The 27,006-nt window shown below is 43.8% G+C and overlaps 1 protein-coding gene across 1 annotated transcript in view; it reads left to right on the top strand.

The window, feature by feature from the left end:
* WNT9A (Wnt family member 9A) overlaps window positions 1-8,250 on the top strand; it is a 63,172-nt gene extending 54,922 nt beyond the window's left edge. Inside the window, exon 4 of the mRNA XM_030264122.4 lies at window positions 1,537-8,250. Within this exon, the coding sequence (XP_030119982.1) occupies window positions 1,537-2,010 (474 nt within the window). The 3' untranslated portion in view covers window positions 2,011-8,250. The remainder of the gene's footprint in view (window positions 1-1,536) is intronic.
* The last annotated feature ends 18,756 nt before the right edge of the window (window positions 8,251-27,006 follow it).

The following is a 27,006-nucleotide window of genomic DNA, read 5'->3' as shown; positions in this document are numbered from 1 at the left end:
TTGTTTCACACAAACTCAGCTCTCACTTCTGGACAGGCAGTGAAACAGGACTTTACACGAGGGAGGGGACGGGTGAGGGTTGGGGGTTTCCCCCCCTCCCCTCGGTGTTGAAATGTGTTCTGCACGCTCTTGTCTGACATTGTGGGATTTCTTGTGGACTTGGCGAGACACTTTGGCACACAAAGCGTGACAGCCCTTACCCAAGCCATCCCAGCTGAGCGCTATAACCAGCAACACATCTCCCGCTGTAACCCGCCACCGCTTCGAATGCTACTGTGTATTATTGAATTGCACTTGCAAAGGTCTTTGGCTGTCACAGGAATGAAGTGTGACCATTGGACAGGCTCTGCTGAAGGCTGCACTATGCATATTGTCTTTCTAAAAATGTTTCTGGAATATCACAATCGGGCCAGGCCCCAATTCCGAGTCCATGACCTATTGCACGGTTGCACATGGGGCTCAGCAGGATTTGTGCAGCCAAATAATTAAGAACCGGATGGTCAGGAAATGGATTGCAGCCAGTCCTCTGCTGTCAGGAGGCCACAACGTAGCCAGATGCCATCATGGGCACGGGGGGAGGTTGTTTTCTTCTTTTTTAGGTACCGTAGATGCTCAAAAGAAGGGCACTTTCAACAGTACTTTGGTACCTTGTCAGGACCCAGCTCTGTCGAGCAAAATCTGTTCTCACCTGCTGTTTTAAGAGGTCGTACCTTACCCATTTAAAGTCCATAAAGCCTAAGTTTGGGGAAGGGTCAGAGTAGGAGAATTAGAAATACAATTTTGTGTTTATAATCTGTGGACAAAATGTGGGGTATCCATGGCTGTCCAAATAACATCTCTGCTCAGATGTTGCCCATGGAGGTACCCCAGGTGTAAACCTCTCTCTGGAGGAGGGGAGCTGGAACATTCCAGTGCTGTTTCTGAGTAAATGGATGTGATTTTGTGCCGTGAAACTTCTTTATTGCAGTTGATTTGAAAAGGATGGGATCCTTTGTTTAGCATCAGTCAGTTGATGATGCTAAACTAAGATTACTTCTGCTTGTAATTCTGCATGGGTTTGGGGTCCTGTGGTATGGAGAAGGTTCCTATTGTCCACACTCCTTTTCTGGAGCATGTGCCACCCCACCTCTTTCCACTAAACCAACTTCTTCCACTTTTATATCTTACCTACTTATTATTGACAAAGATAAATAGGTGTTAAAAGATGTATTAATCTCTTAGTTGTATCACAGTTTCAGATCTCTATCTACACAATGAGTGACAGCACTGGACAATCTTTGTGCACCTTTCTAGTATCTTTAATTAGCCAATTAATCAAAGTTTTTGCAGGTGAATGTCATACTCTGGGAACTAAGAGCCTTTTGAAGTAAATATTTCCTATAGGATATGTTTTCTGTCTGCTTCCACCAGATATTTTTTGTATTGTCACCAGCTTTGTGTCTCTGAAGCATCTTCTAGAAAATGTCATGTTCTACTTGCTGTTTTGATTTCCTTCGCCATGACTGATTCTCTTTGGGGCCGTGTGTGTGTCTGCAGGTCATCAAAGCTGGTGTGGAGACCACCTGCAAATGCCACGGCGTGTCCGGATCCTGCACCGTCCGAACGTGCTGGAGGCAGCTCTCCCCCTTCCACGAGATCGGGAAGCAGCTGAAGCAGAAGTATGAGACCTCGCTCAAGGTGGGCAGCACCACCAACGAGGCCACGGGGGAAGGTGACATTTCCCCCCCTAAAAAATCCATCCCCGGCCACAGCGATCAAATCCCAAGGACTACGGATCTCGTGTACATTGACGACTCCCCGAGCTTCTGCCTGATGAGTCGGTATTCCCCCGGGACCTCGGGACGGAAGTGTTACAAGGACAAGAACTGCGACAGCATCTGCTGTGGCCGGGGCCACAACACGCAGAGCCGGGTGGTGACGCGCCCGTGCCAGTGCCAGGTGCGTTGGTGCTGCTACGTGGAGTGCAAGCAGTGCACCCAGAGAGAGGAGGTTTACACCTGCAAGGACTGACACAACCTGCGGCTTCTGCTGCACGGCCACCCCCGGGGATGGGCCAGCTTGGAGAACTGCCTATGGAGACAAACAGGGTTTGATTGACCTTCTGGCATCTGGAAGCTATATTGAGACATAAGCACTTTGTAGGGTACAGGTGACCCAGCTGTGTTGCTGTTTTGTTTTGGGGTTTTTTGTTTTGGTTGTTTTGTTTTGTTTTGTTTATCCTGTAGACTGAATTTTCATGAGGTCCAACCATGTGGAAATAAGTGCCTGTCACACTGGGGTTAGACACCAGTTGACCTTCACCTTCGTCGTCTACGCAGTTTGACGGATCGTTTCTCCTTGGAACATTGTTTCAGCCATCCTCCATGAACTCCTGAGCTAAGAGATTCCCTTTGGCATGAACATCCTGTACTTCATTATTCCTGGAGCTCACCCAGCTGCTTAGAGACCTGAGCAGATACAAAAGATCTCTCCACTTTGAGTGCGGTGGTGCCGGAAGTGGACATTTATTTCTCCTAAAACTGGAGAGGGATTTGTAGGGAATGATGGGTTCTTCCAGTGGAGTTTCTGCACATGGAGCAGACCAGGCTCTGACAAAGAGACCCACTGGGAGCATCAGCTCTTTAACGACAGCTCCTTGTCCGCGTGCATCGTCACCACGTACAGCTCAGAAACGTTGGGTCCACCACGCTGCAGACAAAAATAGATCCAAGAAAGAGGTTGGGAAGACAGCAGAACACCAGATGTACCTGTCCCCTTCAGTCCAATCCCACGTTCTTTATTTAAAACAATTTGCCCAAATGCAGGTTCTTTAGCACTATCGCTGTCTTAAATTTAATATTTTTTTCTTTTTAAACCACTAGATACTTTTGTTTCATTTTCACTTCACGCTTGATTTATTTTTCTCTCCTCTTCCCACCTCTTGCCGATGGAGGTCAACCTGTGGTAACTGCTTCAGAAATCCCAACTGGAACTTGTTGAGTCTTATGCCAGCTGAGTTTGGACGTGTTTCTCTTGAGTAGGACAAGAGAAATTCGAGTGCCTCTTGGAACCCAGGGTGTCTTGCCTTGTGGAGCAGCCGTTTTGGCCTGGATCAGACCTCTGGAGGAGTTGACTTTTCTTTCCTAGGTCATCATTCCATTTACTCTAAACCATGGCAGTGGTACATGACACAAGCTGTATGTAAACCCTATGACCTTAAGATGATTTTTTTTTTTTAAACCACTAAATCGAGAACTGTACTTTAAAAACACACCTGCTAAATCCTAACAAACCCATGGATTTGGAATAACCAATTGACACAGAGACAACCTGAGAGAAGCCAGAAATTTGACTACAGGGGTTGATGACTCCAGCGCTGTGAAACACATGACAACCTCCAGCATTTCTTTTTCTCTTGGAAGAGGAGATTTACAATCCAGGACATGGCATGCCAATATTCTTCATATAAAAGTGGATTGGAGGCAGCCAGTGAATGCCTGCATGAAGCTTTCTAAGGAAAAAATGGGGAGCAGAGGGTGTTTTATTTGATTTTTGGTAGCAGTTTTTATTGTCCAGTAGTAGCAATTTCCACCAAGATTCTATAAGCCATTGATCTGGTGTTCAAAAGAGGAGATTCTCAAGCTTAGTAAATATTAGTAAAACAAAATAAGAGCAATTTCCCAAGATGAACCATTATTTTCCAAAGTCTTTTTTTTCCTTATTTAATTTCCCCCCCCGCCCCCCCGAATTTTAGCCACTAATATTTAAGCTGTTCATATGCATCTACTGGGAAGAGAAAAGATAGATTTGGGGTTTTCTTAGTAACAAATACCTGCAGTCCAGCTTGGCTCGTTGGCATCAAATCTTGAGGAGGGGGCAGGGGGAGGGTCGGGGTGTTACTGTTTAATGGCACCATGCTTCTGCAAAGTGAAGGAAAATGTCTCTTTTTTGGTGTTTCCTTATTTGCTGTACAATTCTGGAGGTTGGAAAAATGCTGGAGGAGCGAAGGTGGAATCCACATGTGGAATTCTCTCCTTCCACCCCAGCAGAGCACCGGGAAGGTCTCACAGCTTTTGGGAAAGTCACCCTCGAGCAGTTTATCTAATGGTTTAAAAAATAAATCGCCTAGAAACCTATTATTCAGTGTGTATATATAGGTATATATACACACCTTGACACATAAATATATATATATAAATATTGAACATTTATTTATTGTAAAGCCCTTCAGAAGGACCTTCTTATGGTTTCAATGTGGTATTATGTTCAATTCTCTTTCTCCCTCTGTCTCTTTCTCTCACACATATGTGCAAACTCACTGTTACATTTTTGTGTGTTCTAGACTAGCTCTTCCCCTTCAAAGTAAATCCAGACCCAAACCTGCTTAAAACAGGACTTTTGGGGTCTGAATTACTATTTCTGGCTCCATTCTTTCTTTTTTTTTTCTTTTTTAATCTGTTCTTAATTAAAGGATGGGCCGCAATTTATGTGCATTATTATTATTATTATTATTAATTATTATTATTATTGTTATATTTAAACCATGGGCCTCATTTTCCTCCTTTTCACTGGTGTCTCTGTCTCCGTTGACCTCGCTGGAGTAACTCCACATTGCACTGGTGTGAGAGGAGAATGAGTCCCTAGAAGCAGAAGAGAGGGGAGTGTTGGCATAGATATCCTGGCCAAAAAAAAGCCAGGATGAGATGGGATGGGATAGGGAAGCTTGGTGTGTTCAGCTGTGTGGGGGAGAGAGATATGGGTGGGAAATTAGGCAAGCTTGTCTAAAAGAAAGCAGCAAAGAGTGAATGAACTACTGAGTGAAAGAGCTCTTCTGTGTATTATAACTCACGCACTGAAGCCTGGATGCTTTCTGTAAGTATTTAAAACAAAAAAGACAAAAAAGAAAAAAAAAAGACAAAAAAAATAATTACAAAAAAATGAATAACAAAAAAAAAAACCACCACAAATTGTATTTATGTTCATGTGGATATAGTACTTGCCTGTTATATATTGTAAATAGCAAGGTTTATTCTCCTGTGGTTAAAAAAAAATTATAAATAACTAAATAGTAGCGAGGCACATGTGTTAAATGTATAGGCCGTGTATAAAATATACTAACACTCTGAAATCAGGAGAACTTGTCTTCTTGGCCTTTTGACCTAGGGTGGTAAAACAAATGTGGGTTATTTTTCTTCTCCCCCCTGCAGCATGCTGTGGGTGTGTTTTGGGTGGGGGGTCTTTAGTTCCAGCATTTTCCAATGTTTGCCTTATCATTGAAGAAGGAATGGGGCAAAAGCCTCCTTTTGGAAAAATCCAGTGGCGTTGAAGTAGGAGATGGGAGAGAATATGCCAAACATCTCAAAGTGCTAGGCCTGGGTTTTCTGGTGGTGAGAGATGTGTTGGAGTTGAATTAACTCACAGAGTACGAGTGTTACTCCATCCACAGGTCTGGAAAACCCTAAATAAGAGACTGGGAACTCCTGTATAAAACACCGGGGAGTCTCCTGTAAAACCTTTTTGTCCCATCTGGATTAAACTGGATTTTTCCAGAGAGGCTGATTCTGCCACCACACCATTGAATCTCCAGTGCAATTCAATGAAATTGCTTGGTTTTGTAAAACTACTTCAACAATGGATTTGGGTCCCTGAACTTTTTCATAGTGTCATTTCATATATATATTAAAAAAAAAAAGTGCAAAGCAACTTTCCCCCTTTTTCTTATCCCCAGAGAAACAGGATTTGGCTCAGTGTAACTGGAGAAGGACAGATGGGTGGAGGGGAGATCTGTGGTTCCTGACCCTCTTTCACCCCCTGTCCCCCCAAAAGTGTCAAAGTGTTGGTTCTCCTAAGCTGATCCAGCCCGATCAGTTTTGGGGTGGGGGGGTGCAACCATTATTTATATAACTTTTTTATTAATTTTTTTTAAAAGAGAAGTTAGCTGATGGAAGAATATTTTTATTGAATAGTGCATTTTAGTTATGTCAGAAATATAAAAAAAATATATAATATTTTTGTAAACAAGGCAAACTGAAAATGTTTGCTGTTTTATATTAGAATTTTCTATTAAAAGAAATAAAAACCCACAGAAATAATTGTTGCACCCGTCATCTGTTTTTTAACAAGCTTCTATTCTGTGTGACTGACTCATTTATGCCGGATGTGGAGAAATGCAAAACAAGTCCTAAACATTATGTTCTCCTTGTCTTCCAGTTATCAAAAAGTCCAGTTGATGACACAAGCATTATTTAATCAAAGGGGATTTTTAGTTATTATCATTATTAATGCTAAAAATAAGTTATGAAAAATTAGTAGCTTGTAATGGAAAGATAAAAAAAATCTGCCCTAAAATTTCAAGTTTACCTCTTTTTAGCTGATCCTGGTTTTGAGATGAGTCTGGATGGAGGAAATTCCAAATATATTTGCAATAACCAGAGATTTAACACTGAGCTCAGTTGGCTTGGGAAGAACGGCTCTTAAAAAGGTGGTTGGGGAAAATAAAATCATAATCTGAGTACATTGGAAGGTTAAATGAAGAGGACCAAATTCCAGGCTTGATCCAACACAAGCAACTTTTACCTATTTGAATAGGGCAGTATAAAACTGGGCAGCTGAGGATTTGATCTGCTGTGGTTCAGGAAGTTTGTCCATCACCTTGGGAAGCAGGGAATGATTTATGGACCCTCTATTTTCTAAAGAACTTCTGGGATTGCTGTTTTGGAGACCTGAGCAGGGGCTAAAATAGTTTCTGAGGAGATTTTGTTGTCAGGCAGCTCGTTGACATCTGCCTTCCTTCAGGCCAGGTCTGGAATTCCTTTGTCCGTCATTTTTCAGCTGCCCTGTTTTAGGGAATATACAGTCGGGTGTTTTGGCTGGGGTAGGGTTGGATGAGACCCCAGATGAAGGGACAGATTTCTCAAGGGTACTTTCATGGAGTAGATGCTGCTTAAGGTGATTTTCTGGTGGATTATGGTGCCTGTGAAAAATTCCTCAGTTGATGCTGCAGTAAAATCCGGTCTGTTCTGTACCCTGTGGAACAGGTGCAGTAAAGCTCCTCATTCCCAGTTTATCCAGCTCTGCGGGCACATCTGTTGGGTTGAGTCTGGCTTCCGTGGCCAGCGCATCCTGGATTTCAGTTTTTAGGGTGCTAATTAGGTGATGACTTTTAGAAAGTGACGTTTTCCCACAAGAAATACAAGATGTGGCCTTTCTGGACCACATCGCTCAGTATGGCACAGGATCAGGTCCAGAGGAACCATAGGAACCATGGAATGTTTGGGGTTGGAAGGGGTCTTTAAGATCCATTTCATTCCAACCTCCTGGTTGAATCTGCTCAACCCCCTGAAACCTGGTCATGGGTATTACCACTGAGTAGCTTTTAGATCTATTTTTTACCAGCTAACATTGGATTTGACCAAATTATTCACAAACAGAATATTTATGAATAGAGCAAATGAAAGAAAAAAGGGAATCTTGAGGCTTTGTGGGTGGGGAGGAAAAGAAAATGGATTTGGCAGCACAGTTTTACTCTGGCTTCCTGTAACTACAATTCCTCAGGTGCAGGGAGGGAGTGGGGAGTGAGACAGAAATTATGCAGACACGTCAAATTCACCTGTCAGGGGAAACATCGGAATTTTGCCTTTTTCTCAGTTGTTTCTGAGTGTTTTCCTCAATGGGGAAAAACCCTTCTTAGCGCTGGGCAAGATAACCCAAAAGGACAGGAGATGACTTCCCTCAGGAGTGTTGGGAAAGGTGTTTGGCCCATGTGGAGGTGCCAGTTTTCACTGCTGACAGTAGAAGGGGATAAAGACATCCAGATTAGTAGAGGTAAGAGTGAATTCAGGAAAATCAGGAGATGTGTGGATAATCCTTCCAGCTCCCCTTGAGCATGGATCCATCTGAAACACCAATCACCAAACCAGCCCAGGAATTTCCCTTGGACCACCCCACCTTTAACAATTTGAAGCAGGAATGTAAAGTCTAGGATTTGTTTTGCACACCTGGGATGTCATTTCCTTTCAAAGGGAGGTGGGAATACTAACATGAAGGATTAGTATTTTTCCTTGTTTTTCTTTTTGTTTTGTTTTGTTTATTTTTCCAGTGTCTTATGGGAGCCTAAGTTATTTTTCTCTACCTCATATGTACAGCTTGTAGGTATAAATCTGATTCTGAGTGACTGTTGAGAATGTATTTAAGTTATTTAACATCTTTGTATAACAAAAAAAAAGAAAAAAAGCAAGAACAAATGAAACAATAAATGTATTTTAAATTATATATGAAGCGTGCTCCTCTTTCTTCACATCTGTTGGAAAAGTCTTGGTACAGTGGTTGTGGGAGATCCTTCCTTCAGCCTTATTCAGGAACATAACCCTGACCTTGAGGCTATTTAAGCCCCAAGAGTGGTACCATGAGCTGGAGAAATGCCTCTCCATCCACTGTAAAGGACATCATTGTACAAGCTCAGGAGGCTGAGGGACTCCATCAGCTTCCCATGGGATTCCATGGTCCTCATACTTTGCTGGAGAAGTCAGGATACCTTGGCAGAGTGTCACTGTCAGGATGTGATTCCAAAATAACTGGCTGGAGCTCAGAATAGGTTGGGTGTGGCCAAATTTAGTCTGGGGGAATGACAACGATTAAAAACCCCGTTGTTATCCCAGGCGTTGACTTTCTTGACCCATTGATGTAATTGTGTCCTTGCTTGGCACATTGACTTGCTTGATCAAATGTCCTTTTCCTCACAATGGACCTCTGGAGCTGTTCAGTGCCTCATTGCAGCTGAGCTTTAAATAACCAGAGTTGGGAGGGACCCACAAGCATTATCCAGTCCAGAAATCACACCCTGTGCATCCCTGAGAGCCTTGTTTAAACTCTCCTGGAGCTCTGGCAACCTTGGGAATGTGACCATTCCCTGGGGAGCCTGGGCAGTGCCCAGCACCCTCCGGGGGAAGAAAATTTCCCTGAGATCCAACCTAAACCTTGGTACAAGACCATCTTTAAGGTCCCCTCCAACCCAGACCAGTGTATGGTTCTGTTACTTTGAAAGCTCTAACTTGTGTCTCCAACGGGTTTCCAAAGTCCCTTTGGCTTTCCAATTCTCTCCTTCCCATGCACACAACATTCCTGCATTTATTCATTTATTTCACCTTCCAGTCCCATTTCCTGCTGTGGGAAAAGCACCCAGGTTTTTAATCCACGCTGTCAGAGCTGGTTCCTTTACACAGAATCAGCGCTGCCACCCTCAAACAGAAATGCTGGACCTTTACCCAGGACTGTGCTGGTGTTGGGATGGTATCCCACTGTTGTTCTCCTCACAGATTATTATTCACCCAAGAAATTGTTCACTAAATCAGTGAAAACTCAGCTCAGCCAATGTTCCTCCTGCTTTTGCTTTGCTTTGTCCGTTCTTGAGGTGAGAAATACCAGCTCGAAGCTCTGGGAAACCAGGCAAACACTTTGATCCAGGCATTTTTCATACAATCATGGAATGGGTTGGGTTGGAAGGGAGCTCAAGGATTATCTAATTCCCATCCCCCTGCCATGGGCACCTTCCACTAAACCAGGCTGCTCGGCTTTTAAACCAGACCAGCAGATGATTGGAGATTATGGGATGGGAGATGGATCTACCTCAGGTTTGCTTCCCACCAAACCTTGCAGGGTAACCCCCTGCTCCAAGAGAGGGGAAGATCCAAGAGAGGGGAAGATCCAAGAGAGGGTAAGATTGAAGAGAGGGGAAGATCCAAGAGGGCATCTGGCCAATCGGAGACCCCTTGTCAGGGGGCTTCAAGGTGAGCTGGAACAAGACTTGGGCCAATGGGGTCACAGATACCTGATGTTTCAGGGGAGCGTTACAGGTGTGAGATGAACCATACATTTTGGGGGTTGAGATGGAACAGTCCATTTGACTTTTGGACCCATCTGTAGGTAAGGGTATTGTCCAGCCAATAGCGGGGATTGTTTTGCCAGTCAATTATATTTATCCATCCTTTCCAACACCCTGCCTTCTTCAGCTACCCAACTGACCTCCCATTTGCACTTCCCGGCAGTTGGGCAATGGGAACTCGAAGGTTTGGAACCTCACAGGCAGCCCCTTAAAGAGCTGCTAATGGGAGTCGTAAAGCCGCAGGAGCCGAGGATGTGGCAGCGTTTTGACAGCTGTTCCCGCAGAGGAAGTGGGTGATGCGAGAATGCATTGTAAGAATTTGGGATTAAAACAAGTATCAGATGAGAGATTTCACCTCCAGAAAAACAAATTAGGTTTCTTCCCCCCTTCTCTCCCGTTGTTTTCCTCAGCGTCACTGAGATGTCGCGAAGGTGGCTTCAGCCTGCAGCTGTGGATGTGCTGAGCAGAAGGGGAGCATGAGAAGCAAAATTCAGTAAAAGCAGAGTTGTCTTTAGCTTAGAAAGGAATAATTACTTGCCTGAATCACTTACAAGCTTCCAGGTACACTGAGGGATGTGTTTTGTGTGGAACTGTGTGTAACCTAGGAGCACACATGAGTGGATAAGAGCATGCGAGTAAAAACACAGAATGAGGAGAGAGAGAAAAAAAAAAAAAACAAGCGGAAAAACTTTATACTGAGCTTCCTTTTAAATAGGCATGAAAGACTAAAATATGACTATTACTTGGACAAAAATACAATTACTCACCAAGAGATGAGATAAAAGAGTCAGGTCCCAGAATAACAGAATGGGTTAGAAGGGACCTTAAAGTTCCTCTCATTCCACTCCAGTGCCATGGGCATGAACACTTTCCACTAGACCAGGTTGCTCCTGCCTGGCCTTAAACACTTGATATTGATTCATCATCATCATCATTAACATCATTAGCATGATTAACATAGCTCAAGCTGTGTAGTGGTTTTGAACATCTCCTTTTAAAGGTTCTAATTGAGCTGCTTAAGGGACAGAAGCGATGACTGAATTTTTTAGTCTAAGTAGAATGACAAAAACAGGGCCAAAGAGGTGAAAGAGGGTCAGAAATGAGACATAACTTGGTCAAACTCATCCCTTAATCCCTCTGAGAAGTGAGGCCAGATAGTGGGAAGTGCCCTCAACGCTGTTTGAGATGTGAGTGGGGCAGAGCCCCAAGTTGTGACACATTTCAAAGTTCACATCCTGCTCTGTGCTGTGGGATGTGGGTGGGACAGCAGCAGGACTTTCCTGTTTCCCAAGGGATTTGCTTCAAGCTGTCTCCTCCACTTCTGCCAATGGCCAGTCCTGCAGCGGGAGCCAAACCTGGAGATGATGGTGAAGGTGTGACTCCCTCGTGTGCTGGCGGCTCCAGGGTGTAACTGCTGCCAAATGCAAAATGGGGAATTTCCCTCAGGATCCGGGATATCCAGCTGGTGGGAAGCTGCTTGGAAAAGAGGAGGAGCCATTCAACCTTCCACATCCTCTCCCAGGCCATCTCTGCTCCTGCTTCCAGGAGTTATTGTTGGTACAAGGAGGGGATTGGACTTTTTGGCTACAGCTCCATGAATTAATTAAACGCGGCCCTCATGCTGATGCCACCTGGCCTAAACCAGTCCACACCCAACCTCTGAAATGTCCTGGCCTTCCAGAATAAGGTGGCTCTATCCAAAATGTCTCCTGGGAATGGCCCTTGGCCCATGCCAGCTCCTGAGCCATGCCAAGGAACCACTTGGGAGCGTGCTTTTACCTGAGCCAGAAGCACGCCAGGGATTTTCTAATATTTTAGCAATATATTTGAGCGAGTTCCACTGCCCAGGAATGTTCCTTGCCACTCTTTAAATGGGCTAAAATCGATGCAGAAATTCAAGTGCTCTGCAAATAACCCTCGCAAGCCAAGACTGAAGTGTTTTGGGTTGGTCCTTTGATTTTGCTGGCGGAGAAACCACATTTCTGGAAGGCTGATCTTCCTGGTTGGGCTTAAAGAATTAACTGAAGGAATTAAAGCAAGCAACAAGTCCATGGAGCTGCTCCAGCAAATCAGCCTCTAGCTACCCCTGAAGTAATGGTGAGTAAATATAACTGGACCTTGCAAAATTTGTAATTCTTTTGCAAAAAACATGGCCAGGCCTTTAAAAAAGCCTCATATCAAATGACAAAGTTGGAGTGATCCATTTGGGGGATTACCAGTGTTTGTAGGCCCTTAAAACCCTTTCATGGCTTTATTCCACATTCTCAAGGACTGAACAGCCACAGCTTCCCCTAATTATTTATGTGAGGTCCTTCCAAAGAATGCAGGGGGTCCAACCTCCACCTGGGGTTAGTGGGGGGACAATCAGTGGGAATCAGAGGTGCCCTTCATCCTCCTCTTCCTCCACTCTTTCTGCCTTGGGTTGTTGGTGTGTCTGGCCTCACGCGCGTTTATTTCTTTTTTATTTGTATTCCCTGAAATTGGTCAAAAATATGTGGCTGTGGCACTTGGGGCGTGGTTAAATGGGGAATATGATTGTACTGGGTTAGGTTGGACTTGGTGATCCCAAAGGTCTTTTCTAACCTTAATATTCCATGATTTAGATTCCCGTATCCTATAAAGGCTGGCAATGTTCCCTGCAGAATTCCAAACTCAGGGACTGGCACAAAATTATCTTGAGTCAATAGACAGACTCTGATGGCCCCTGACCAGGCCAGAATCCCAGATCCACACAACTAGTGTCAGAATATCAATCATAAATATCAGAATATCAAGTATAAATGTTAGAATATCAATTATAAATATTAGAATTCAAGTCCAGAGCCTGCTTATTAATCCATTTCCCACCTCTCCTTCAATGATGAACTCCCCAGAATGGCATTCCTGTCCTGGCTTCTCTTTCATTCCTGGCCTTCTCAGCTTCCCAGGGCAGTGTTAATTTGCAAGGTGCTAATTACAAGGGCACTCATCCTAAATTAACACCCATTTCTCCCTCTCACTTGCAGGGAAGAATCTCTCAAAGGATTAGGACAGGTTGGATGGGGCTTGGAGCAACTTGGTCTGGTGGGAAGTGTCCCTGCCCATGGGACAGGGATGATCTTTAAGGTCCTTTCCAACCCAAACTAATCTGGGATTCTACTTTTTTTGAAGTAAATTCTACTTTAAAGCTCTTCAGGCTCTCCCTGAGTGATGTTCCAGGAGAACTGAGCAGCTTTTTGGGAGGGCTGAGGGAATAAAATGAAAATAAAGCGGTTGGGCACTGAGGTGTTGACTAAAGGGATCTCCAGCCTAAAGAAATCCCTCAAAACCTGTTGGGAAATTCTACCAGCTAACCCTGCTTGGTGAAGTCTCTGTGTGTCTGAAATTTCACTTATTTTTGTAAGAATTAAGGAGAAAAAAAATGGGGTTTTAGTGCTAAATGGTCAGAGCTTTAAAAAAAAGGCTTAAAGAAGATATTTGAGACACTTTGTCTGATTTGGTGTCTTGGTTATGAATGGCCAAATGTTCCAAACATCAAGGCTGGTCTGGAATCATGTTTTCCATGAGCCACCTCTCTCTTGTTCCTCTATTTGTTGTCTCCTGAGGCAAGGAAACTTCAATAAACCCAAAGTTTTCCCCTCCTCAGGTGGGAATGACCTCACTTGTGCCTGTTTTCCTTTGTAATTCCTTGTGACAGTCACTGGGACACGAACCCAGCTCCGAAACTACAAGGCCACAGTGAGGAGGGGGTTTGTGTGCAACTGAGATTTATTTCTGGACTGCATTTGCCTTGAACTTTGAATTTCCCTCTTACAAACCCTACTTCTATCAGCTGCCATTAGGAAAAAAACACAAAGAAGCCATTCCTAACTTTTTTTGGATGCTCCGGGCTGGTGGTGGCCTTGCCCAAACCATGTTTGGTTGAGTCTTCTTTGGTTTATTTTGGCAATAAATTGGATTTTGAGTTGCAAGTGGGATCTGTAGTGGGAGGGCCTTGCTGGGGAGAAGCTGAGCTGCAGGTTTCCACTTTCAGTCAGAGTTTGAGGCTGCAGAGGTGGGAAAAGCGGGCACAAGTGAATTTTTCTGAAGCTTTGGCAAGATTTGGTGAGACAAAATGAGCTGGAATAGGTTATTTCAACAGCATAAACAGGACCCTGGTGAGAGTGACTGCCGTGGATTGGATAATGTTTTGGATTGTTTCCTTTTTATCTGTGCAAGAAAGAAATGTAGTTGAAAAACTGAGAAAAAAATAATTAGAAATTTCAGCTCTGATGCCTCAAAAATCAGTTTAATTATTTCCATTCTTTCCCCAATGGATTGGTCTCCTGGGCACACCACATTACCCTGATGCATGAAATGTCCCCTCCATTGGAGATTAATTGGCCAGGAAGTTTGGGCTGTGTCTCAGAGCAGCGACAGAACATATTTAAGTTTTAATTCTTACTAAAAAATTTAAAATAACATTTTCAGTGTACGGAAGTACAAAGGAAAGGATAGCAGGGAGGAAGTCGGATGAAAATAGCGATATTTTTCATGAAAATCAGAATATATTTTATAAAAGAAAGGTAATTCCACTGCAAGAATTTATGGGAATTTTTAGGTTTTCTGCAGATCAGAGGATTCTGAGAGATTATCAGGATAATCCTGAAGCTTCCTGATCCAATTTCTTGGCTCCTGGTGCCAAGATCATCCCAAGGCAAACCTCACCCAAACCACCTCAATTTTACCTCCCACACTCCTGAAATCACATCTGAGATGTGCTGCAGCACTCTCAGAAGGGGAAGGTTGTTTATGTAAATCCATATTTCATTTTTATTTTTGGATTCTGTATTGTGAATTTATGAGAAATGCAGAGCCAGTTCTGGCAGGTTAAACACACTCAACATGCAAAACAAGCAGCTGTGTGGGAGGCCTGATAATTTAAGTATTCAGGAGTTATAGAACTGAAAATATGGTTCATAATTTAATTATTATTCATTTAAAATTCATTATTTTACAAATTCCTGTTATTTTCTGTACAAATGATCATTCTAGAATACTCTTGCTTTACACAGGGCTTTTAATTCCCTATTTAAAGTATCTGTGTGGAACATTTGTTGTAGGAATCAGAAATTGAGGGAATGCAATAGAGTTATTCCTGATTATTTTGAGGACAGAAAAGCATAAAATGGGAGTAGTATCAAAATAAAACCTTTTTGCTGGATGCCCTCCCCAGTGCTCTGTCCAGCCTGGCTCCCACTGGAATGCCCACATCAACTGGAATGGGAATTATTATAAAAACTGCCAAATATCCTTGGGAATTAATCAGCAATTCCTGACCTCCCTGTGGTTATTTACAAGAATTTTATTTTATTCCGGAGTTGGGGGACAAAATGTGGCTCCAACACTTCCTTTTTTTCAGGGTAGGAATTCTCTCCATGCTCTCCCTTACCCCAGGGAAGAGCCAACTGCACATTTGTCTTGGTTTGAAGAGACAGGTGTCCACTAAGGAAGGCAGGAGCTTCTCTTGAAATGGAAAATGCAAACCCCCTCCCTCTGAATTATTATAATTTTGAAATTAAAAGGCTTTCAGGCAAAGATAAATAATAACAGTTCTTTACTAGGAAAATTAAAAATATAAATGCAATAGTACAAACAAAAAACCAAACAAACAAACAAACAAAAAAACCACTGCCCGAGTCCGAGCAGGCCCTGGCACACTGTGGGTCAGGGAGGTGGCAGCAGCCCCATCCCAGGGTGGCTCAGCCCTCCTGCAGTGCCAGCTGTGCTTCTGCTGGAGCAGGATCCTGCACAAGGGGGGAGTTTTCCTCTGGAGCTCCAGGGCTGGTGGAGATGGGCCTGGGCTCCTCTGGGAATGCAGTGGGAAGAAAGCTGCTCCTCTGGGAATGCAGTGGGAAGAAAGCTGCTCCTCTGGGAATGCTGTGGGGAAGAAAGCTGCTCCTCTGGGAATGCTGTGGGGAAGAAAGCTGCTCCTCTGGGAATGCAGGGGGAAGAAAGCTGCTCCTCTGGGAATGCAGGGGGCAAAGGCTGCTGTGCTGTTCCCAGGTCAGATTGTATCCAGGTAGGAATGCTTGGCTCCTCCCCTGGGCAGAGAATCCCCCCATGGGATGATGGAATTTTCTCAGCCATGCAGGGACACTCAGTGACCATGAACAGCAGGGATCTCCTGGAGGGAGGATTGGCTGTGGGAGAGATAAAGAAAACTGCCCCATGGACAGCAGAGAACTGCCCCACCATGACAGATGGTAAATGGAATACACACATATCTTACAACCCAGGACAACATTCCATGTTCCATCCTTGCACGGGCACCTCTCCCTTCCTACAGGGATGTGCCCAAGCAGATTGAGGACATGGAGCAGCAGGAAACACCCCTGAAGATCCCAATGGGTGGGGATTGGATTGGGACATCTGCTCTGCTGGTCTCTACATGGCCTTAGCTCACACTGGGGTGATTTACAGAACAAATGGGATTCCATGGGATGCAGGGCTTTTGGCAGTGTTTCCATGGCTTTGCCTCCTTTCCCCACACTTCCTGATTCCATATTGTCTCTCCACAGCTTCATCAGTGCTTCCAAAGCTGGAATTAGCCCCTATAGCTCCCATAACTCCCTAAAAAGGCTCCACCTCCCACACCCTGATGTTTTTCACACCAGTGACCTCAGCTCCTGGCATGTGGAAGTCAGGGGAAGATCCCAAATGGATGCACCCAGCATTCCCAAGCCATTTCCAGCAACCATAAATAACAGTGTTTGGAATCAACTTGATGATAGAAGTCAAAGCATTGCATGTTTAGGGCTGTGACATCTTAATTACCCATGAGCCAGGCCCAGGAATTTTTGCCAGCTCACAATTTTTGATAATTAATGGTGTTTAGAAATTAGATATTTAATATTTAAGAAAAAGTTCTGACTTTTTCATTATTCCTTTTTTTTTTCTCTTGCTATTTTCTCAGGAATATATTCTGTTACACATTTTAAAATATCAATTTTCTAGTATGCAAAAAACCAAAGCCATTATTAATTCCTACTTTTAGGAAATGATTTGCATTTCTGCATCTACCTGGATTTTCTTTTCAATCTTCTTCCTCTCTTCCTGGTTTCTTTCTCTCCCTTTCTCTTTTTTATTCTTTCTATTTCCTTCTCTCAGTTGGTAACAGCAAAAAAACAGACAATTATGTTGCTGCTGCTGTTCTAATTGTGTCTGGAGAAATCTGTATTAAGGCCTTGTTTGAGCTGCATTTTGGACAGGAACTGACCTGATCCTTCAGATATTTTAATCAGGATTTTTTTTTTTAGTCACTCAAAGGGCTTTGAAGGGTCCTGCACCGATCCAGTGTTATCTCATGGTGTCTGTATCTCTATCTTATCTTTTTACAACCCCTTATCATTACGGTCATGCCAAATGCACTGGTAAAGCTGAAGTTAAATGCACCAGGGTGAGGCAGAGGTGCAACCTCCACTCCTTCATCTGGGAAGCAAAGCAGGACAGGTGAGACCCTTCAGGTTATCTCAGAGGACATGAGACGCCCACTTCAGGGCATCTGAGTTCAGTCTTGGACATCCCAAAGGCCAGTCTGGGAGATTTCATTGCCCTGATCCTACTTGGAGAAGCCTTCCTGGAATCACAGATTGTCCCAAGTTGTAAAGGACCCAGCAGGATCACCAAGTCCAGCTCCTGGCCCTGCACAGACCATCCCCAAGAGCCACACCCTGTGCCAAAGGGTGTTGTCCAAACTCTGCTTGATGGTCTTTCAGGTCAAGAACATTTCAACCCAAGGAAAATGCTGGGAATAGCTGCCAGCCCCAGGCTCCCTCTGCTTTCTTCCCAAGTTCCTTCCTCCCAGCTCTGACTTCCCCATGGCGCTCACCACGGGCAGGGGATGGGGACTGAATTTGCTTCCCTGTGCAGTGAAGGGCTGTTCCCACCCCACAGGAGGAGTCACATCAGTGCCACCCAGAACGAGGGATTCAACAGAAACAACCCCTGTCCCCTTGGAGCCCAACCTGACAACCACAGCAATGGCCCGAATGTCCTTTTTGCCACCAGGTGGAGCTGGGAGAGAATTCCTTGGAAGGGGCCAGCTGACAGCACCCCAGGATGAAGGTACAAACAAAAAGAGGAATTTTTGTTTGCTGATCTGGTTGCTTCCAGGGCTTCTCCCCAAAAAGCTCTTGTCTTTCTCACAGAGAAATTTCCTCAAAAAAGGGGAAATCGCAGATTGTTTGATTTGCAATGAATAAACACCTGCATGGCTGGTTGGAACTCGATGACGTTTAGGATCTCTAAACCCAAACCACTGTGGGATTCTGGGGTTCTCTGGCTGACTGTTGGCTGAGAGGAACAGTGGGTACAACGCTGTCATCATTCACCTCATGCGCGACTGCTCGGTTGGCATTCCCTCCTGCCCGTGGTCACCTCATGGCCCAGGACTGTCCAAGTTTGCTGGGAGCAAGGCTGGCTTCAAGCTATTCCCATGGAACTTCTGTCCCCACCCCTTGGTGACTGCTCAGGGAATGGGAGCAGCATTCCAGAGCATCCTGGTTGGTTCAGCCCTGGGCCAGTGGGTGTGGAAGTGCTCTGCCTTTGCTCTTCTCCCATCCATGAGAGGCTCGGAATGCCAGGAGATACTGAGACAGCTTCTCCCACCCACCAGCTCACATCTGTAGGCAGGTGGGGTTGGTATTTTCTCCCAGGCAACAAGGAGAAACCTCCCCACCACCAGCTAAACATCCCTCACTGGGCAGAGCAGAGCAATGTTTTCCCAGAGTGCTCACCAGATCATAGCAACCCAGAATGGTTTGGGTTGAAGGGACCTTAAAACTCATCTTATTCCACCCCTGCCACCTTCCCTTGCTCCAAGCTCATCCAGCCTGGCCTTGAATACTTCCAGGGCCATACACAATTTCCCTGGGCAGCCACCACCTTCACAGTAAAGGGTTTTTCTCTCTCAATTTTTACTTGCACCCTACCAGGGTGTTTCTAGGCTCTCTTTTTTTGTTTCCCCCAGCTGTGCCATTCCTTCCTCAAGCCGGTTTATGTCTTTTCCATACACTCGGCATCTTTCACAGGGCTGCTGGAAAGGCTTTGCAAGCTCCCATGGAGGTACCCTAGGTAATAAAATTCATGTTACTGAACGCTGTGCAAACAAGTGAGGTCACCCTGTTTAGTAAATCTGTTTTTCCCCCGACTGAGGATAAAACCCTGTTCTCTCAGAATGCTGGAAAGTCTTAACACCTTCCTTTTTTCCCTCTCTTTTTTTGCTTCTTTTGCTCATTTTCAATTCCCTCCGTCGGTTCCCCTTGTGAGTATCCCACCTATTTATCCAATGCTGTTATTGTTGTTGGATGACTGGAAAAGATCTGCCTTTGGTGAGCAGTCTCCCAGCCCACAATGCTGCCTTTTTCTCAGCAAAGACGCTGAGGATCACTAATACCAGCTTTATTTTCCTTGGCACTTCCCAGAGCTGGAGCCACCCAGCCTTTCCTTGCCGAGTGCTTCTTAATCAATATTAAAGGGCTGAGAATGCAGGCAGCTTCCCTCTGCAAATAATTATTAATCAATGGTGTGGGCCTTTGGTGGGGAAAGGAGTTCAAGAAGCCTTTAGGATGGGAGGGTGCCTGAGTTGGGTTTTGGCTGAGGGGATGGGTGTTTATGTCAGGTATTGGTGTTTAGATTAGATAGAAAAAAGGACATTTTTTTTACAATGAGGGTGGTAAAACGCTGGCACAGAGAGGTGGTGGAAGCCCCATCCCTGGAAACATTTAAGGACAAGTTGAACAGAACTCGATTTAGTTGAAGATGTCCCTGCTCATGTCAGGGAGGCTGGAGTAAATGACCTTTAAAGGTCCCTTCCAACCAAAACCATTCTGTGATTCAAGAATCCCAGACTTAATTTGAAATTCTGGAGTAGCTCAAGTTGTATATTGACATTTCTTTAATTTAAGGAACATTTAGGTTCTTAATTGAATCAATATATTTTGAAAACCAAGAGCATAAGAATTTAAATTCCAAGAAAATAAAGAATTGGCTCAATGTAAACACCGTTTGAATTTAGTCATTGGTCCTGCACTGCTCCTGAATACACTGATTAAAATATTTAAATTCCTTCAATTTTAAAGGATTCAATTCCAATATAATAATTTTCTGTGAAAGGCATCTTCTGGGAAAGCAATAGTTGGGCAGTTGGAATTCTTGGAGAGCAGAAACCGAACCCACTCTTTGTGACCTTGATATTGCAAAGCCCTGCTTGTGAGCCAGTGGGAAATTTTCTGCAGGAATGTTTTCCCATTGGAAAAGCCAATTTGATAAAACTGATATGATTTGTAAACAGCTGACAAGCTTTCTTTAAAGAGGAAAGTTTTGGTTTTCAATTTCAGAGAGTGATTTTATTCCTATTTTTTCTTAAGATGCTGCAGTATATTGTTTATATAAAAACAATAACCCACAGCTCGGTCCCATATTTTGTCTTTATTGACATTTATACCAACTGCAAGTGTCCTTTCCCCTCAGAACCCTGTTTAGTAGGAAATCTTGAAAATATTTTGCTTTCCCTTGCATCCAGACTGGAAAGATATTTGAAAGTATGGGATTTACCACAGAATGGAAAGTTGGATTCCTCTCCAGCCCCAGCGCTTGCAGGTAATGGGCGCTTCACGGTGCATTTTAAAAAGGACATGGGACCAGATTGTGGAAAAGCCTTTCCAGGAACGTGGTAGAACCCCCTGTTGCTTGAGGAATGTTAAAGCTGATTTGACAAAGCCCTGGAGAATATGTTCTTGAGGGCAATTTGGGATTGGCAGGCAAGTGGACGGGTTGCCTTAAGACATTCTTTATGCTTCCATGAAGGGAGGACAAAATGTTTATTTTGGTTTCAGGGTTTAATAGGTTTGGAGATATTTCAAGCTACTGGAGGCTTCAAAATTACTCAGCCCAGAGACTTCTCCTTAGTTTTCTCTATTTTTTTTTTCAGTACTAAGAGCAATCTGGGCAGTAAGAAAACTCCAGCTATTGACACAAAACCTCTCTCGTGTCACAGCTGGGGTCAAAAAGCACTTTTCCACCTGAAAAATGAGATTTTAGTAGGCAAAGTTTTCTCCCTTTGTCAATGTACTACTAAATTTCCTGGAACCTTCGATCAAATGGACTTGGGAAAAGTTCAATCTGAGAAATAAAATCCCTGAAATGAATATTAATTCCTCAAATGAGCATTAATAGTTGTTTTCTGCAGTAGGGTGAATGTCTCATGGCCTCTTCGTCTCCGTTTCCGTTGGCTGTTGACGTTTCCGTGAGGCTTTGCGAGGAACCGTGTTTTCTCCAGAACGTGGAGACTTTCTTGCCTTTCCGTTTTCCAGCTTCACGTCAGGGAGCCAAAGCCCTTGGAAATGTCAACTCCAAGGGGAAACAGGTGATGTGAACTCGCCATGAGTAAGGCTGGAGGGTGGCTGCAGGAATATGACATTCCAAGAGTTTTACATAAAAATGCCGATCTGCTGGAGCATGAAATGACCCTGCTGCTCTCTCTTTCTTTTTTTTTTTTTTTCTATTTTCTCTTCTTTTTCTGCCTTTTTAAATTGTGTGTGTCCTTTTCACTGCGCCGTGGGTTGTGTGTTTTGGATGAGGAGGAACCTCCTGCTCTCTCGTGTGACGGGATCCAAGGACGGGCCCACCAAGAGCAGATAAAACCTCGGGAAATCTCCGAATCCAAGTGTGAGTCACCAGAAGAGTTGATTTGAAAGGACAGCTGTACTAACATTGACTAAGATGCCTATTAAAAATATTGGCAACCATGGAGGGATCACTCAGTATTTGATCATCCATTTTGGAAATTAGTAAAACAATCCACAGAGATTCTGAATAATATTTTCATGTCAAGATAAGAAGTTTTAATTTGTGGGCGTTTTTTAGCATTTTACGATTTCCTCCCAATTTTACTCAGGAAATCATAGAAACACAAAATACTCCTACTTTGGTGGAACTGATATTTGAAACAAAAACAGAAGCCTAGGCTACGTTTGGTGAACCTAATTATGATTTTCCCCCATGATCCATTATTCTCTTTATTAGCCTGTGACAAACTGCCTGAGGTTTCTGGGAAATGAGCAATTAATTCCATGTCCTTGGGGGCTCAGTTTGTGTGTGGTTTAACGCCTGGGTAATGCACAAGGTTTTGGGGGCACTTGGAGCCTTTCTGGGAAAATCCTTAGCGATGAAGATGCCTTTCCCATGGGACCAGACGGACACGCAAGATCTGCTCCATCCCCCAAAGTTCAGGTGTGGTTTTGGGGCTACACCAGAAGGTTTGTCCCTGTACCTGGCAGTCCTAACCCTCCATCAGGAATGGCTTGCTAAGCCCAGGAGTGTGTCCATTCATTCAGAGAACCTCTGCAGCCAAGGCTGATCCTCAGATCCTTGGGAATAAGGAGCTGGTTGTTTTTCTGCGTGAATGCCATGGTGGGATAAATCTGGCTCCTCCAAAAGTCAGGTAGAAACACAGGGAGAGGGTTAGGATGATTTTGGTGAGGAAGGACCCACAGCCAGATTTCTAGAATCCCCAGAAGGGATTTTCCTTGAGTTTCCTTCCAGGGAATCCCAACCTTCAACCTCTGTCAGTCCTTCCTGCTTTCCTCCTTGGCCCCTTATCCCTTTCCAGAGTGGGATGCCTCAGGGTAGGGACTTTGGGGTTTGCTCTCTCCAGAGATTGGGATAAATGGCAGCACTGGATTCCTCTCAGAACCCTCTTGGGAACTAGGGAATCATGGAATATCCTGAGTTGGAAGGGACCCACAAGGGTCATCAGAGTCCAGCTCTGTAGATGGAGCATTTCTATTTTGGTTCACATTTCCTCAGCCCTCTGCTGTGCTGGGGGCTTGGGGAACATCAAGGTTGCTTTTTCTGCTTGTTGCAATAGAAATGATCATTTTGATGAGAACAAAATTAATTTTTAATATGGAAATCTTCTTTAACTGAAGTTTTAACTTGGAGTTTTGTTTTCAGGTTTTTTTGTGCTTTCTTTTCAGTTTAGTTTGGTTTTTTGTATGTTTGTTTGAGGTTTTGTTTTCTTGTTTTTCTTTTTTTTCTCACAAAGGAGAGAGGGGCAAAACCTCTTTGCTTTTCTCAGGGTTATCAGTTGGACTTTATGATCTCAAAGGATTTTTCCAACCCCAATGATTTTGTGATCCTATGATTCTACATTTGTGCAAGCCTACGTGCAAATGAAGGTAGAAGATATAAATAATATGAGTAGGAAAATACATATTTTTTTCCAAGTGCCGTAAAAATGGTACTTTTTAAAGAGCTTTCACACACTTTTCTTACCTCAAGACAAAACTGAGCTCCCTGAGCACTTGTTAAAAAATATCAGAGGCATGAGGCCTGTGGGAGAGCAGCCCGAGAACTGGTACCAAGAAAAGTGACCAAGGATATGCTGAAATTGGAATTTAGACCTCCCATGTCCAAGATGATTTGCAGCCTCACACAGGGCTGGTGCTGGAGGGAGGGTGAGGAGTTGGTGGTGCTCATGCCATGACAGCAAAGCCTGGATTATTTTATTATATTATTATCTTATCTCATTTTATCTTATCATTTCATCTTCCAATAACTGTAATTTTCCACTCAGACCCTCATTGTTTGTACATAAATTTTGCCATGCAGTTATCCTGGTGTTGTCCTCCCTGTTCCAGAGGAGGGGATCAAGGGACAGGAGAGATTCCCACCCATTCCTTGTCCTTGCCTGCGCTAAAACTCAAGGAAAGCCCCTCTTTCACCAGAGATGATTTACACTGCTCTGACTCGATCGAGGCTGTCAAAACCTCTCTCCATGAATCCACGTGTTGCAAAAAGTGGGGGATCTTCTGCCTTTCCAGCCTTTGAAGAAAATGGGAATGACTGGTGAAGGAAACCATTGAAAGAAAAGCAGAACTTCATCCCTCTCACAAAGTCATCCTCCCTCTTGCCGCCGTGGTGCCAGATAAAATTTGGATTTGTGCTACTCCCTAATGAAAATCCATTTCCCCCCGTGCTCCTGTTGACAACCTGCCAGGAAAGGTTATTAGATACCATCCCTAAAGCCTGTGCACACTGACCTGTTCCGAGGGAATCAAATAGAAGCCTACTCCCGCCCCAGCCTGGGCCCACCCAGGGAGAAGCAGGCTGATGGCTTGACAAAACTCGGATTATTCTGTCCAGAAAGCTGCACTTTTAATGGATTAAACATCTCTGTCTTTTGTGGTTGCCTGCTTAAGAAAGAAAATAATTACAAGAAGAAAATGTTGAACTGGTGTATGTTTTCATCTTTTGATTCAGAGTCATTTTTCTTTCCTCCCTGCCTTCCTCCTCTCCTGCTTTTCTCCGTACAGAGGAGTAAATTTTGCCTCTGTGATATTTCTTTGGCTGAACATGATTCAGCACCGCTGGTGCTCTAAATCAAGGTAATCAAAATAATCCTGTTCTTTTAATCCACCACTGGACCCAACCCTGTGTACTACATATATATTTTTTTCCGAAGGTTTGGCTCTGACATCACTGAAATATTGCAGCAAAATATCAGGAATAAACCAGCATTGTTCGTTCCTGCTTTCATCCCTGGCCAAACACCCGCAGCTCTCCACAGGCCTCAAAAAAGACCTGGCTGCTTAGAAATGCCCAAGCAGGATTTGTTCTCCAGTGCTGGGCTGCTCAGGAAGAGGATTCATTAAGGGGAAAAACTGGAATTAAAGATTCCAGGAGAATTGTCCTGTCTTAGGTTGGAAATGCAGGATGTGTTTGGGGGTGTGTGTTCTATCACCATCTGCCAGAGGTGGGGCAGGTCTCTGCTGTCCATGGGGCAGTTTTCTTTTTCTCTCCCACAGCCAATCCTCCCTCCAGGAGATCTCTTCTGTTCATGGACTATTAATTATTAATTATCTTCTGTTCATGGCCACTGAGTGTCCCTGCATGGCTGAGAAAATTCCATCATCCCATGGGGAGATGCTCTGCTCCGGGGAGGAGCGGAGCATTCCTACCTGGATACAATCTGACCTGGGAACAGCACAGCAGCCTTTGCCCACTGCATTCCCAGAGGAGCAGCTTTCTTCCCACTGCATTCCCAGAGGAGCAGCTTTCTTCCCCACTGCATTCCCAGAGGAGCAGCTTTCTTCCCACTGCATTCCCAGAGGGAGCCCAGGCCCATCTCCCCCAGCCCTGGAGCTCCAGAGGAAAACTCCCCCCTTGTCCAGGATCCCTGCTCCAGCAGAAGCACAGCTGGCACTGCGGGAGGGCTGAGCCACCATGGGATGGGACTGCTGCCACCTCCCTGACCCACAGGGTGACAGAGCATGCTCTGACTCTGCCAGTGGTTTGTGTTACTGCACTTTTTTTTTAATTATTTTTTTTATTCCTATTAAAGAACTATTATTCCTACTCCTGTATCTTTACCTCAGTGCCCCAGAATTTCAAAATTATAATTTAAAAATTAGATTCTATTTATTTATTAAATTATAATTATTTAATAAATAATCAAAATATTATTATATTTAATTTAATTATAAATATAAAAAAAACTTATGTAAAAATTATAATTTAGAGGGAAGGAATTTTACATTTTCCATTTCAAAGGAGGCTCCTGCTTTCTTTAGCCGACACCTGTATTTTCAAACCAAGAGATGTACAGGGATAAAAAAGCCCACAACAACAACACAACAAAAATCAAGAGGATCCTGGGCGGGCTCTGGGCTGATGTCAACCTGCAAAGCTCTGACAATGTCCCAAGTTATCTCTGCTTAATCCAGATGGAGATTTGGCCCAGGATATTCCATCTGAGGCTCCTGTTTGCCATGCAGGGGTGTAGAATCAGTGGTGGTTTTTCCTTTGAAGCCCTAAAAACGAGCTCCTGGGTTAATTTTCTCCACATCCACTGAACTCTGCTGATCCATCCCAAGGTCTCTGTGCTCTCTCTCCCCTCTCCAGCCCACTCACGCTGCTGGAGGTCACTTCCGCCTGTGGGAATGGTGCTGGTGGAATGGATTTTCCTCTTGAGAGACTGAGAGGCTGATAAAGAATTTGGGAACTCCACCAGCAAGGCGGGTAACATCTGAAATCCCAGTTTTTTGCTTGTGCTCTAAATCTCTTCTTTGCTGTGTGAGTGGCTTTCTCCTCTTGTTTCCACATCTAAACCTCCTGGAAAGCAGAAGTTTTCAGCTCAGATACAACATTTCATCCCAGCTATGTTGTTTAAAGGATTAAGCTGATATTTTATGTAATGCCAGAATGGATTATATGAGGAAATTGGACAAAACTCGGTATCAGTGTAAGATTCCGTTGCTCACAGGAGATGTTCCCAAGTTTTAGACCTTTTTCAGGAAAGGAAACACCTGCTGCCTTCCATGTGACCTCTACAGGTGATTACCACTATTAAAAATAGAAGTTTTGGTGCCTAAATCTTAACATGCAGAACATTATAGATATAGATGCACCTAAATCCACAGCTTCTGAAAAGTCTATGTGTGTTCTTCTTGATTTTTTTTTTTTTTTTTGAGAATATGAGGTCTGGAAATCAGCATGAATATTTAAATTTTACACCCAGTCTCTCTCCACTGATATCAGGGAGGCGGCATCAATTCCTTATTTGAAACCTTGGCTCTGGGAAGTTGCTAAAAGTTCCTGGGAAGGAACCAGTTCAAAGTTTCAAGGAATCTCGCTAAGAAGTTATGAGTAACAGGAAAAAACCAAAGGCCAAAGCTGGTTTTCCAGCTAACCATTTATTTTCCCAGAGAAGTCCCTTATTAATTTTTATGGTGCATAAATATCAGAAACGAGACACCATTAATTAGTGACTGGTTTTGGTCTTCGTATTCAACTTGGTTCAATCCAAGCCAAACTGAGATTTCTTTTCCTTTATTTTTTTTTTAAGAGTAAAAGAAAAGTTTAGATGTGGATAGACAGATTTTGGTGTTTATTTGATTTTCTGAGCAAGTCTTATTCTAAATTAAATTAATGCAGTTTTCTTTTTGTTCCAATCACTGGGACCCTCTCTCAAAAAACATTTTTCTTCTCATCCACCCCAAATATTCCAGGATGTGCCTCATGGTGCTTTAGGGATGGATACAGCACCTGGAAGAGTGAATTCCATTTGGTTTAGATCTTGACCCAAAATCTACTGGCTCAACACATGGGCACCCTTAGGGTGGTGG

The sequence above is a fragment of the Taeniopygia guttata genome, chromosome 2 (assembly GCF_048771995.1).
Source record: "Taeniopygia guttata chromosome 2, bTaeGut7.mat, whole genome shotgun sequence".
Lineage (NCBI taxonomy): Eukaryota > Metazoa > Chordata > Aves > Passeriformes > Estrildidae > Taeniopygia > Taeniopygia guttata.
Note: the sequence above shows the minus strand (reverse complement) of the source record. Positions and strands in the feature narration are given on the sequence as shown.